Source organism: Camelina sativa, chromosome 15 (genome assembly GCF_030686135.1).
Source record: "Camelina sativa cultivar CO46 ecotype springtype chromosome 15, ASM3068613v1".
NCBI classification, from domain to species: Eukaryota; Viridiplantae; Streptophyta; class Magnoliopsida; order Brassicales; family Brassicaceae; genus Camelina; species Camelina sativa.
In genome coordinates this window covers 12,158,949-12,173,813 of record NC_141894.1, presented here as the reverse complement: position 1 = coordinate 12,173,813, position 14,865 = coordinate 12,158,949, and the positions used below count along the sequence as shown (strand labels likewise).

The 14,865-nt window shown below is 41.3% G+C and overlaps 1 protein-coding gene, 1 non-coding gene and 1 pseudogene across 3 annotated transcripts; 1 reads left to right on the top strand and 2 right to left on the bottom strand.

Annotated features, from left to right (window-relative positions):
• Window positions 1-1,159: 1,159 nt before the first annotated feature.
• Window positions 1,160-2,816, top strand: LOC104746622 (UDP-glycosyltransferase 71B8 pseudogene; annotated as a pseudogene). The gene has a single exon (XR_015581579.1). The product of XR_015581579.1 is annotated as a UDP-glycosyltransferase 71B8 pseudogene (transcript).
• Window positions 2,817-4,305: 1,489 nt separating this feature from the next.
• On the bottom strand, window positions 4,306-4,929 carry LOC147926534 (uncharacterized). The gene is made up of 2 exons (XM_087487096.1): window positions 4,807-4,929; window positions 4,306-4,743 (listed from the first exon to the last, which is right to left on the bottom strand). The coding sequence occupies exons 1-2, from the start codon at window positions 4,927-4,929 to the stop codon at window positions 4,306-4,308; spliced, it is 561 nt and encodes a 186-aa protein (XP_087343222.1).
• A 554-nt stretch (window positions 4,930-5,483) lies between these two features.
• Window positions 5,484-5,590, bottom strand: LOC147926533 (small nucleolar RNA R71). Its single transcript, XR_015583092.1, has one exon. It is a non-coding gene; the product is annotated as a small nucleolar RNA R71 (small nucleolar RNA).
• Between the last annotated feature and the right edge of the window lie 9,275 nt (window positions 5,591-14,865).

The window sequence follows — 14,865 nt, the reverse complement described above, 5'->3', positions numbered from 1 at the left end:
ATCCCAGTAGCCAGTTGCTTCTGTCCACTCCGTGCGTGTCGATTCGGGTGTTTGGACTAATGATTCGAGTGGTTTTCAGTGGCTCTGTCGAGTCCGAACCAGCCTAGCTGGTGGTGTTCTTGAGTCATTAAAGCCTCGGCCTCTCTTTCGTCTCTCCTTCACTCAGGTTTCAGGGCATGGCTACTGTTTGTTTCAATTTCGAGTTTTCTGTGTTAACAAGCCTTGACTTTTGGGAGAAGCACTTCTCTGTTGGCATCTTCTGCTCCTGGACAGTGGTAGGATTATTAGGAGAGTGTTTCCTCGTGGCAGGTCAAGTTCTTTTGTCTTTACGGATGCTCTTTTGTTCTCTCGTGTGGCTGCTGTAGTGTTTGATTTGATGATGATTTAGTTATCGGTGGTAACTAGCTTTCGTCACCATTTGAGAACGTTACATGCATACCAAGACATTTGGTTTCGTTCAAGGCTTGGTTTTGTTGTGGTTTGCTTTTGTTGTTGTCTCAAGGTAGAAGTTTGCTATGCTCTGTGTGATGCCTCATGCTTGCGTTAAGATTGTGCTATAGAGGAGCTAGTAAGGCTAATGGATTTTGGTGTGGTGGTGATTTGATTTTATTCTTGCTCTGCGCTAGCCGACTTCGGGGAATGAACTTGGTAGAGGGAGCACACACTGTTAGCATAATTTGGCTTGTGAGGTTTCGGTCAGGGAAAGCTCATGGATTTGATTGAAGAATCACTCACATTTTAAGGGAAGAGAATGTGAGCCATGATTTGGAGTTCTTTAATTACCGTTGACATCTCGGTCTCGGGCCTCCTTTGAAAGTCTTCTAGAGCTAAGTGTCTTCTGCAACTCCGGCGGTCACAATTTGCAGTCGCCCTTCTCTTTTTGCAACACATTTAGGAAGAACAACAAAATCGTCATCGCTTCATTTTACTCTCGTAGTTCTTTCGCTATGGTCGAGTAGATGGACCGAAAACTTTGGTTACTTTCTTATGCTTCCATGTTTTTATCTTTTTTGCCATGGGACCATTAACTTAGGTCTATAATCATCGATTGTAAACCTTAACTGTTTTTCATTTTAATGAAATATTTACATTCTTAGCAAAAAAAAATTGGAGGAAACTTCGGAACCAGTAAAATATTATTTTATTCTTCTTATCATTCCTATAAACAGAGCTAACGAAAGAAGCTTATAAGACAACTTCTCATCGGCTTTATCGCTTACGATTGAATCAAAAGCAACAAAAGAAATACAAAATGAAATTTGAGCTTATCTTCGTACCATATCCTGTTATAGGCCATCTCAGATCAACTGTGGAGATGGCGAAGCTACTAGTGGAGCGAGAAACTCGCCTCTCTATCTCCGTTATCATCCTTCCTCTTCTTTCAGTTGACGATATCAGCACTTCCGCTTATATCTCAGCCCTCGTCGCCGCATCCAACGACCGCCTTCACTACGAAGTGATCTCCTGCGAAGATCAAACAACCACTGAGTTACATGTCGAGAACCACATCCCGAGGGTGAAACGTGCCGTTGCGAAACTCGTCGATGGCTATTCAAGGCTACCGGACTCGCCTAGGCTCGCTGGTTTAGTCGTGGACATGTTCTGTACCTCGGTGATAGACGTGGCTAACGAGTTTGGTGTTCCGTGTTACTTGTTTTACACCTCGAACGTTGGGGTACTCGCTCTTGGACTTCACATCCAGATATTGTACGATAAGAAGGAATACAATGCCACTGAAACTGATTTTGAAGACTCGGAAGCCTTGTTGGACGTTCCGAGTTTATTTCGTCCTTATCCGGTGAAGTGTCTTCCTTACGGTTTGGGAACCAAAGAGTGGCTTCCTATGTTTGTAAACCAAGCGAGAAGGTTCCGAGAGATGAAAGGCTTTTTGGTAAACACTTTTGCTGAGGTTGAACCTTATGCGTTGGAGTCTCTCCTCTCGAGTGGTGATACTCCTCGTGCTTACACAGTGGGACCAATATTGCATCTCGAGAACCATGTTGGCAGTTCCAAAGAAGAGAAAAGTTCGGAGATATTACGGTGGCTTGACGAGCAACCACCTAGGTCGGTAGTGTTCCTCTGTTTCGGAAGTGTTGGAGGCTTTCGTGAGGAACAAGCAAGAGAAATCGCTACTGCCCTTGAGCGAAGTGGTCACCGTTTCTTGTGGTCTCTCCGCCGTGCATCTCCCGATATAGGAAAGGAACTTCCCGGAGAATTCAAGAATCTTGAAGAGATTCTCCCGGAAGGTTTCTTAGATCGGACAAAGGATATAGGAAATGTGATTGGATGGGCGCCACAGGTGGCCGTGCTAGCTAAGCCGGCGATCGGAGGTTTTGTCACTCAGGGCGGGTGGAATTCGATCCTCGAGAGTCTTTGGTTCGGTGTTCCGATGGCACCATGGCCGTTATACGCAGAGCAGAAGTTCAACGCTTTCATGATGGTGGAGGAGCTTGGCTTAGCCGTGAGGATAAGAAAGTATTGGCGAGGCGATCAGATGGTGGGAGCCGCCACGGTCATGGTGACGGCAGAGGAGATAGAGAGTGGTATCAGATGTCTGATGGAGCAGGATAGTGACGTGAGGAAAAGAGTGATGGAGATGAGTGAGAAATGTCACGTGGCGTTATCGGATGGTGGATCTTCTCAATCTGCTTTGAAATTATTTATCCAAGACGTTACGAAGAATATTGTTTGATGAAAGTTGAAACTAGCTAATAAACCGGAGCATGCAACGCTCTTCGGAATGGCAATGTGGCATGTCTCTTTCGTGTGTTACATTTATTTGAATGATCATCAGATAATAATACCAAATCTTTCAATATTGGGTCTAACACTTTATATATACTGAAATAAGAGTAAACATGATATCATAAATTTTTTTGAAACTTAGGTCATATACAATGGTAATTTTTTTAACAAGTTTGTTAACAATATTTTAATTATAAAAATACAAATTCTTAAGCTAAAAACTTTTTAAGATTAAGTAAAATTTATCTCTCCAACAGTAAAATTCTAGACAAGTTTCTAAGCCAATTTTTGTAGAAAATCAGAGAACTTGTTATACAAGCAACAACCAAACACACCAAAACCATTATCAATCTAACTCTCAAACATCCTCTCATTGCACAACAATAACAAAACAAAACCATTTTCAGTCTAACTTTCAAATCGGTTGATAAAGAAGAAATACACAAAAGTGAGAAGAAACAAGAACATACCATTCAGTGACAACCCTATAGTCTCCATCTCCACAACGATCATCAGTTAGTGAAGTCGTAGGAGTTGCTGCAAAAATTACAAAGGATTAAATAAGAGAGATAAAAACCAGAAAAACAGATTCAAAGTGTTTATAATCCTACAAAACATTAATAACGCATACAATAAAAAAAATTAACACACAAATTGCATAAACACTTGTCTGTGTCACTCAATTCAAAGCAATTCTATGTCAAATTAAGTGTGTCTATACTAGAGGACCTTTTGAGACTAAGCTGAATGCTCACACGAGCCACATTTGGGGCTGCATTCAGAATCTCTTTCTCTGCATCTTCATGGTCCTGTAAAATCTCGAACTCAAATTTAGGATGGGTGACCATCGACACCAAGAAGGGTATGAGTCAACACCACTAAATTGTTGGTCGTTCGGTTTGTTTCGAAATTGCTCGATTTAACTTGGTTTAGGTTTGGAGAGAAAACTCTAAGTCTTTTAAAGACTCGACAAGCCTTTTTTCTTGACGTATATGCCATTAGATCTAAACAAATCTACCCACGTAATTAGGTAGTACACTTTTTTTTTTTTTGTCGTCTGATAATACAACGGAAAAAGAAAACAAAGTATCCCAAAAGGAGAAGAAAAACAGAGAAGCAAAGGAAGAAACACTGCAAATCGTTGATGATGAAGCCAAATCGCTCTCCAACCACTGTGAGCTGTAGTGAAACGTCCAACCGAACACTTTATTCTTCTGCAATAATCTGGTCGTGGAGCCACGAGGGACCTCCTAAAGCCAAATATGACTGAAACCGCCCATCCCATGTCACACTCCTAGCAATAGCTGAAGCCACTCGATTCGCCGACCGCCCCACTTGTTGACACTCTCACGTATCAAAACCAGCATAGACCTGATGAATTTCCTGTAACATGAAGCAAAAGCGAGGCCACTCTTGGGGATTAGTGATCGCTTCCACTACCTGGGCACTATCAATGGCTATAATTAGCCTCTCCACATTTAGGTTCCTTAAGGCATTCACTGTCCACAACACACATCTTAAACCCGCCCCACATATCGAGTCCGTACGCGAGAAGGCTTCTCACGCATGAAAGACCACCTGATCTCCGTCATCTCTCACTATCCAAGCACCACCAAATATAGAAGAGGAGTTTATCCATGAGAGGGCAACATTACACTTTACGACGCCATGAGGGGGTCTACTCCATTGGAGCTTCACTGTCTCACCTCCGCTATTCCTTTTGAAGTCAAGCTGATCATCCTTCTGCTGTTCTTCTGTCCACTGCAAAGCATCTTGGAATGCCTTTGTAACGACTTCCTGTACCTCACCCTGTTTGCCTTGAAACACCACTGTATTTATGTACTTCCAGATGCTCCATAACAGCCATGGGATAACCTTCCTGATCTCCTCTCGTACTCCTGAATTTTGTATCACCTCCGTGAGATGCCCCCAATTGTTCTCAACATTGATCTCCAAGAAACCCCCCACAGGGGCCGGTATATTCGCTAGAGCGGAAACCTGACGAGCTACATGACAGCAGAAAAGCGTATGTCATATCGTCTCAGTTTGGGAACCACATACCAGACAACGCAAGTCTATTGCAATTCCCCGTGATGCCAGTCTATCTGCTACCGCTAAAGCACCAGAGAGCATTCTCCACAAGAATGCTTTTACTTTGGGGACCGTTTTTAAGCTCCAAACCATTGCCTTTAACTTGTGATAACTCTCTAATTTATATGTTTTTAGCATCCTTTTTTGTCCATATTTTGCATTGTTCATACCTCTAACTTAGCATTTTTAGGCCATTAACTATAGAAATTCACTTTTAGACCATTTAGGGTGTTGCATTTCTGCATTTGCATATTTTGGATGAAAACAGGTGCTAAAGAGCCAAAAATGGGGAAAAACAAGGATAACTCGAGCATGTACCCGAAGGAGCCATCGAGCTGCAAGAACAAGTCCGAACCCCAACACGATCGAGGAGGATCCAAGAGCATGAAGAGCAACCCGAAGATCCACCCGAGGAGTAACCCAACTACACCCTCGTGTACCCCATCGAGTAGACCATCGGGCAAGTCTGTAGCCTCACAAAGATCAATGGAGTTAGTGAGGATGGCTTCAAACTCAGGCTTTTTCCATTCTCTTTGGGAGACAAAGCACACATCTGGGAGAAATCGCTCCCTAAGGAGTCCATCACCACATGGGAAGCGTGCAAGAAGGCATTCCTGGCCAAATTCTTCTCCAACTCCAGAACCGCAAGGCTGAGAAATGACATTTCCGGCTTTGTACAGAAGAACAATGAAACATTCAATGAAGCTTGGGAACGTTTCAAGTGATACACTACTCGTTGTCCACATCACGGCTTCAGTAATGCTTTACTGCTGAGAACACTTTACAGAGGAGTGGTCCCCAAGATACGGATGTTGCTGGACACCGCAAGTCATGGTAACTTCCTCAACAAGGATGTTGATGAAGGTTGAGACCTAGTGGAGAACTTGGCTCAATCTGATGGCAACTACAATGAGGAATATGATCGCTCTGTGCGATCTACATGAGAGGAAGATGCCAAGTACAAGAGGGACATGAAAGCCCTCAATGACAAGCTCGATCAGCTCCTCAACCAGCAGAAGCATGTTCATGCTATATCAGAGGAAGAGCAGTTTCTACAACAAGATGGGGAGACTATGCAGCTAGAGGATGTTAACTACATCAACAACCAAGGAGGTTACAACAGAGGGTACAACAACTTCAAGATGAATCCGAATCTGTCTTATCGGAACCCGAATGTTGCGAATCCTCAGGACCAAACTTACCCATCTGCAATTCAAGGGAACCAGGTCCAACAGAAGCCTTTTGTCCAGTACAACCAAGGCTATGCACCTAAGCAACAATACTCTGGAACCTACAACCAACCACCTGGATTCCAACAACCACAAGGTCCACCAAACCAATCACAAGAAGCTGAGTTACGCGGTCTCATTCAGCAAATGATTCAGAATCAGGCTACAACTTCTATGGACATCGCGAAACGGTTCACGGAGATGAGCAACAAGATTGATTCAGGATACAATGATCTCAATGCCAAGTACGAATCATTCAACACAAAGGTTCGATACCTGGAAGGCCACCACAACAACCAACCAGCTCCCAAGATCAACCAACTCCCAGGTAAGACTGTTCAAAACCCCAAGGATTATGCAACTGCTCAAGCCATCTTTCTTGATGATGACTATGAGGACTACCTCACTGGGGACAGTGATGATCAAGATGGGGAGGATGTGGAACACCCAATGAAAAATGAGGCTAAGTACTATATATCCGAGTATGAACCCAAGCCTTCACCCGAGGAGACTGATCGAGTTGATGATCGAGCACTAGTTCGAGAATCACAAACTGAAGAACAACCCGAAGTGGAACCCGATGACCTACACGATGGAGTTGATCGGATGATGCATTGAATAGATGTTGAAACAAGAGATCAGCCTCAGCCACCTGCACCAAAAGAAGGGGAATTAGAAGAAAGGTTCAATGCCGCACTTAACATCCAGTTGGAGGTGCTTGCAGAGCGAATGGCTAAGCGTAAAGCTCCACCACCTAAGCTTTTGCCCCCACACGAACTTCAGGAGGAAGCTGCCAAGGAAACAGCTCGATTGGAGGATGAGGTTAAAGAAGCTGTCAAAGAGATTGGGTTTGAGATTCTCAGGAGTGGAGTGTGCTTGGATCCTGATCTGCGGATTGAGGAAAAATTAGAAGATCCGGGTTCTTTCACTTTGCCGTGTTTGATAGGACTTCGAATATTCAAGAATTGTTTATGTGACCTTAGAGCTTCAGTTAGCATTATGCCGCTGTCAGTTGCCAACAAGGTGGAATTCACTGATTTTAAACCAAGTAAACTGTATATGGTTATGGCTGATAGAACAGTGAGGCATCCGATTGGAATCCTGGAAAATCTGCCTCTCAAGATTGGAAGATTGGAAGTGCCTACCAACTTCATGATCCTTGATATGGACAAAAAACCAGATGATCCACTGATTCTAGGGAGACCATTCTTGGCAACAATTGGTGTTGTGATAGAGGTGAAAAAAGGTAAGATCAGAATAGAGCATGGTGAGCATTTGAAGATGGAGTTTGATGTGAAGAAAGGGATTAAGAGGCCAACCATTGATGGTCAAGTTTTCTCTACAAAAATCAAACAAAGGAAGGTGCAACATCTTGAAGAGGTCAACACCACATTTGCCTTAGAACCTGGACAAAACCTGGAAAATCTGTTGAACCAGCCTGCTATTGTGGAAAAGATTCCAAAACCTTTTCCACCTGGATCTCATGCTTAAGTAGCATGAAGAGTCAAGCTTAGTGACTTTAAACAAGCTCAGTTGGGAGGAAGCCCCAAAGGTATCTTTTAAATTTTAGTTTATTTGTTTTATTTATTTTTCTCTTTTTGCAAATTTATAAAAAAAAAAATGGAAAATTGAAAAGAGAAAAATTGGGGAACCCGAGGGTCAACCCGACACCGTACTCGACGCGCCTGATCGTGTCTCTGCTCGGGTGGCGAGTGAAGTCCGAATTCCACAAGGAAGCCCACTCTCGGTGAAGCCCACCAACCAAACCCTAGCCTATTTAAGGGTTTCGAGACTCTTCTTCCCCATTACCACCGATAAGTCTTTTCTCTACTCTAAAGCTTTTTAGTTTCCATAAGTTTCTATTCTCTCTTAATCTCAAGCTTTATTCGATTTCTTTGAGACTAACCTATTAACCTCGAGACCTAGCCTTCTTTCTCTCAAGGATTCAAACATGAAGCCAATCGCTAAAACCTACCAAAGGAAGGGAAGAAGATCAACCTCCACCGCTGCTACAACCGGAGGTGATGCCGTCAAAGTTCGAGAGTCTCAAGGGAGAGGAAACGTTCCACATTCCCAACCGTTGGCTGGACGTTTTACCTCCCCAACCCGATGCTCAACCCGATCCACCACCCGATCCGAAACTCGTGTAACCGATCGAGTAGGCCCCCGAGTTCGCTCACCGAGTCCAATGGCGAGTGATGTTTGCCGTTCTCCTCGACGTAGGGACCTGTCTACGTCCGAAAAGACCCTTACCGACCCCATGGAGGTCGATTCTAATGCTAGAGGAGAAGAGCAAGGGGAGATCCAAACCTCTCTATCAAGGAGCAGAGCTGCGGTTGTAAGGGGGAAGAGACCGGCTTCAGAGAAGGCTGAAAGGGTAGTTGAGAGAGCAGTTGAGGAAGAGGATCAACAGGAAGAGGAGGAGGACCGAGAGAGAGAAGAGGAGCAGAGAGAAAGAACACGCCAAGCCTCGCGGAGGCTGAAGCAGAAAGAGGTGGACACTCCGGCAAGACTATTCAAACTCTTCCGGAAGATGAGCTTTGTTGGTACCCGATACCCTCACCGCGAGACCATGAAGATGTTGGGCATCGCTAGGGATGTTGAGTTTCTGTTCGATATGTGCCACTTGGGCCATATGATGCGAGCCCACCTCGAAGCATATGAGGAGGAGACGGTCCATTTCCTTTCGACCTTGAAGCTGCATTATTTTGAGGACCACCCGACCCTACTACTCGATGGGGGGATCGGGTTCATCACCTTCTCCGTAAGGAACAAGGACTACCGACTCAGTTTCAAAGAGATTGAGAAACTGTATGGTTTCAAAGCTGGTAGTGGAGACGAAATGGAGGGTAGAAAGGATGAAATGAGGTCCCTATGGCTGACAATAGGAGACAAGCTCCCCTACAAGTCCACAAGCTCCAAATTCGCTCAAATAAGGAGCCCTGTTTTGAGGTATTTTCACAAGTTCCTTGCATGCACTCTTTTTGCTAGAAAAGAGACTGGGAATGTGAATGATCATGAGCTCAAGCTGTTAGACATAACACTGTGTGGAGTTTTGGACAATGCTAGGGATGGTACACCACTAGTTGGAGATGTTTCGGATACTAGCATGGTGTTTGTACTACTCGATCAATTCCTCTATCTGAAATCATGGGCCGTGAAAAGAAGAGAAGGAGGCGGAGAGATCTCCATTGGGGGGCTAGTCACACCGATCCTAGTGGCATGCGATGTGCCCTTGAAGGGAATTGTGCACGAACCAAGATGGCTGGAAGCGGATTACCTCGTGCTGGCGAGATTTTTGGCCCATGAGAGGCCTAACGACATGATGCTGTTCAAGTTTGTCCATCCAACCGCCAGAGCTGCTCAAATGGTCCTGCCTAATGTCATATGCACCAAGCTTTGGCTGGGAAAAAACATTGACTTCGCACCACCGTTGGAAGAGCTGTACAACCCGGAGGAGGAGTACGAAGCTGAGAAGAGAGAGGAGACCGGGCAGAGACAAGGAGATAGCTTGGAGGAATTCAATTTTGAGGAGTATGTATGCTCTCAAAAGCAACCGGTTGGAATGAGGGAAGCTCACAAGAGGATCGGCGGGCTGAAGAGGATGAACAAGTTCTTGGCGAAGAAGGTAAAAGATCTTGCTGGTTCGGTGAAGACAATGGGAGATCAAATCAAGGAGTTGCAAGACAAGGCAAGCTGTGCCTCAGCTCCTACCACGGCACAAGCACCAACTTGGATGGGGAGAAGCGGACCGCTAGGAGGAACTCGAGGACTGCCACCTCCAGACCCTTACAGAGCATCATCATACGCGCCCCAAGCTGAGGAGAACATCACCCGACCTGAAGCATCACGGAGAAGCCATTCTGACGCTTACCCGACAACCAACCCGATGGGATACACGATGAACTATCCGATGCACCCATCGAGCACCCAATCGGGTGAGTACACAGGTATCTTCCCTCCGCCTTACCAGATGCCATTTATGATGCCATACACCATGCATCCTGCTAGTGGATACACGGGTGATCATTCTGGACCTCTTCCGCCATTTCCGTCATATTACCCGATGTCCTACCCGATGAGCTACGCGATCCCACCCTCGATCAACCCCTCGGACGCTGGTCCGAGTAAGTCGTCCGTGCGCATTTTCTCAGACGAGCAAACACCGGCACATGCTGAAGCCGGAGACGACCCTGGCTACACGTTGGCGAGTATGGAGGCTGCTGCAACCTCCTTCTTCTCCAATTCATGAGGTATCAATTCATCCAACCCTTGTATATATATCATTGCATTTAGTTTAATTCATTTTGTGTGATTCTTGGATTCTTTTCCAACTTTTATTTACACAGGGACTGTGTAATTTAAGTTTGGGGGAGGGTCCTAGAATGTATTTAACATTGTGTTTTATTTTCTTATTTTTATTATTTCAAATTTTTGCATGCTAGTTTTATTCATTTGAGTCTGCATCTATGTGCATTAAAACCCCCAAAAAATTTGAAATTTAAAAAAAAAAATAAAAAAAGAGTATTCATGTAGTTGCATTTACATATTAGGATTGAGTCTAGTTTGTTTCATATAGGATTGTTGCATATGCATCTTAGGGGACAATGATTAAAACCACCTTGTTTAAATAAAACCTTAGGATTGAAGTTATATATAGCCCTTAATCACAGTTCATTGTTGCTAGATCAATCTTTGGTAAAAAATGAAAAATCTTTGCTTAGACCCTTGTGTCGTTTGAATGCTTCCTCCCCTTGCTTGAACATTAGAACATCTCTATATTATTGGATTTAATTTGAACTTTAATTGTTTTGCTTATGGAACTTGAATACTTGCTCATGGTAACTCTAAACTCGGGTTAGCACTCCATTTTTACTAATCTTTTCGTTTAACCCGATTCATTTGTCCTACCCATGAACCCAAACCTTTCTTTTAAACCTTGTTGTGATTTGTTGAGTGAGGCCTCTTTCATTGTGCTATAGGTTGTGAAACCTTGAGAGTATTGAGAACGACAAAGAACTGCCTCTTGATTTAGCTAAGTTAGAATTTAAACTAGCTAATAGATTCGGTTTTGAAAGATAGGTGGTTAGAATGTTTATTTAGGGTTGGGTTGTTAAAAAAAAAAAAAGAGAAGAAAAAGTCCCTAAGGTTAGAATCAGTTAGCTCTAAGTCTCTAAGTAAAAAAAAAAAAAAAGAGAAAAAGATCTTGCTATAGTCCCCTAGAAAAAAAGAAAAAAATATATATTCATATTAGGAGTTTAGCAAAGAAAGAATACAAAAAAAGGGAGAGCTAGAAGTTTTAAAATCTAAACCTTAGGGAGCAAAAAAAAGAGTTAAAATCAAAGGTGTGGGTAGTTTGATTCTAGGGGGTTTAAATAAAAAATAAAATAAAAAGTGAATGAAAAAAGGGTAGATCATCAATAGTTAAGCTTTGTATGCCCAAATTGTTCTCAGTCTTAGATAGTTTTCACAACTGTCTAACATTCCTTCTTTTGAGAGAAAACCACCCAAAGAATTTGCTTGAAACCACCTTACTAAAAAGCATTACCCTTGAAACCGATTGAGCTTTATTCACCTTCCATTTGCAATAACTCGCCAAACACCTAATTGAATGTGAAAGAGATGTTCTTTATCTTTAGTTGGAGGTTGAGCTAGACCGATGCATGGTAATAAGCATAGAAAAATATTTGTAAGTATGTTGATTGATGTTAGCACCATTAAACTATCTTTAAGGACTATAGCTTGAATCCTTAGCTTAGCATCTTAAGGTTATGAGTCCCCACTTTCAAACCGTGCCCTCTTACTAGCAAGATTTAAGTTTGGGGGTCTGATAACTCTCTAATTTATATGTTTTTAGCATCTTTTTTGTCCATATTTTGCATTGTTCATACCTCTAACTTAGCATTTTTAGGCCATTAACTGTAGGAATTCACTTTTAGACCATTTAGGGTGTTGCATTTCTGCATTTGCATATTTTGGATGAAAACAGGTGCTAAAGAGCCAAGAATGGGGAAAAACAAGGACAACTCGAGCATGTATCCGAAGGAGCCATCGAGCTGCAAGAATAAGTCCGAACCCCAACACGATCGAGGAGGATCCAAGATCACGAAGAGCAACCCGAAGATCCACCCGAGGAGTAACCCGACTACACCCTCGTGTACCCCATCGAGTAGACCATCGGGCAGGTCTGGGAAGCTACGTCAAAAGGGTTTCCATATATAAACCCCCTCCTCTCCTAGCTCGCAAACAAGCACGCCGCAGACCCTCAAACCAGAGAGCGAGAGCTTCTGTGAGAGAACTGAGCTACTCAAACATTTTCCTTTTTGTTTTGCATTTTTATTTTGTAGTTTTATTAGATTTCTATCTTGTACTCTTTCTACTCTACTTTATCTTTTAATACAATGCAATTTTCATTCATTTTCGTTGCTTTATTTCTTGTTATCATGTCCGAGTAGTGTAGTAAAGTTTCTAGAGATGGGATAGATGATTTTGTGTTCTTGATCGGTTAGGATGCCTTAGTTTGATTGTAAATGATTGATAGATTTCCTTCTAGTTTGGTGTTCTTAATGCTGTCAATAGACCGAGAGGTTGAGATTAGATCTAGGGCGTTTACCAATGCTACAGGCCAAAAGGAGTAGATAAAATGCTTGATTTAGCCAATGCTAGAGGTTTACTTGGCTCTAAGTAAGAAATTAGATGAGTTCGAGTTTACTGACAATAATGAATCGATCTTAATATCTGCTTGTTCATATTGCTAGTGCGAGAGTGTGGTGATGTATTCAAGGTTGATTGTTGCTAGTGCGAGAGTGTGGTGACAAGGTTTTAGAGATTCATTGTCTAGGAAATAATTGCTTGAGGCATGTAAGGCATCTGTATTGGTCAAGAATACTTAGGATTTGATTACCCCATCCTTAGGAACTTTTGTATTTTATTTGTTTACATTTTCTTTACCTACTCGACCACTTACCCGATCAGGTACACGATAACCTGTATCGAGTGATACCTCGAGCTGTTCATATCCCACTTGCTTACTCGATCACCCCACTCGATCCTGTACTCGATTGCTTGCATCGAGTGCTTAGGTCGTGTGGTTTCTTTGTTCATATTCTTTTCTTTATTTATTTTAGGATTGTTAGAATCAAAACCCTATCTGCTTGGCTTGACTTGTATTGTTCTGATCTTATCCTTCCTGCTAGCAATAGACAACCATTCGGAATGATAACTCTTTGTACTACAACTGCATAGAGATTGATACCCTGGGTGAAAACCTGTCTATCAACTTGTTTGATCGAATCACCTCCTCTGGTGGCTTCTTATAAAGAGTTGGTAAGGTTCTTAACAGACAATATTCACTTTTGACTGTGTAGGTTCCAGCTTTATTGTAAGGCCAGATAAATCGATCCTCTTGGCCTTCCGTTATCTTCATTGCTAGAATTCGGTTAGCATCACAAGGGGGAAACAGTTCCTTCACTTTGGGAACATCCCATTGGCCATTTACCGGATCTCTCAACGCAGCTACCTTGAGACTGACATCAAAGAAGGTACTACACTTAAAGCAAAGAAAATTAACCCACATAATTAGCACATCATACTTTATTTCTTCCCTTATAACATTAAAATTATATTGTTACTATTAGGAAAATTCAATCTTAGAATATCTTCTAGAAATATATATATGTGGTTAATTAAAAAAACATATTTGACAATTTACACCAAAATTTCAGATAGTTAACATAATCTAAACAATTTAGAAATATTCTAATTTACAAAATCTTAGCAACTTACATTTTAAACGACTTCTTTTGTTGTATAAATATTGAAGTATTTTCAACTCAACAAAAACTCTCAAATCTATTATACTCTAAAACCAAAACCTATTAGCTTCTTGTGTTCTTTGTTAAATTTTTTTTTCCAGATTGTTATATGCATGTCAGTATGTTCCGTTTAATCTATGTCTCTCTTTTTATTTATAATTATTTGTTCTTTGTTAGATTTTATTTAAATAAGATAACAACTACAATGTGTTTATGTAGGTTTTATAGTAAACATAGCTTGAGAAGCCTAAGGAGCCGCAGAGGCGGATCTATGTAGTGATGGAGTGGGGCACGTGCCTCATGCTACTTATTAAAACTTATCTAATACACTTGGTTAGTTTAGTTACACAGCTTAATTGTTACCTAGGTGTCCCATGCATTCGATTCCTTTTTTTCCTAGAACCAATGTTCTTTTTGTAATGTCTACTAACATGTTAATATTTTTTTCTACTCCAAATTATACTTACATTTAAATTTAAAAAGTATTGTAAAACTAGTTAATTAGTATAATATATTTTAATTTATCTAATATATATATATAGTTGAAATCTATATAAATAAATGATTTTGTACACAAATTAATCATATGAATTCATAATATAACTCTTCCATGTAACTTCTAAACATTTCTACAATACTATATATTAGTTTTTAATATTTTAAATGTAGATTTGGACTTTCATCATTGGACCTTTGATTTGATATACTATTTATCTATATTTTATAAATTTTAGCGTGATTATGAAAGGTTATATTGTGTATTATTTCTGATTTTTCAAAATTTTCCTACGTGTTTTAGAGTTAGAGATTATAGTTGCGAGAAATGGCGATTTAAAAGTTAATATACTGCACAAAATCCTTATGTAATATATGTTTGATATGAATTTCATTTAAATATATGTAATGTGAAATTGAATATATTTTAAAACCAAAAAATAAAATAATTTTTAAATATATAAAAAGATGGAAAGTTATATTTATTAAAT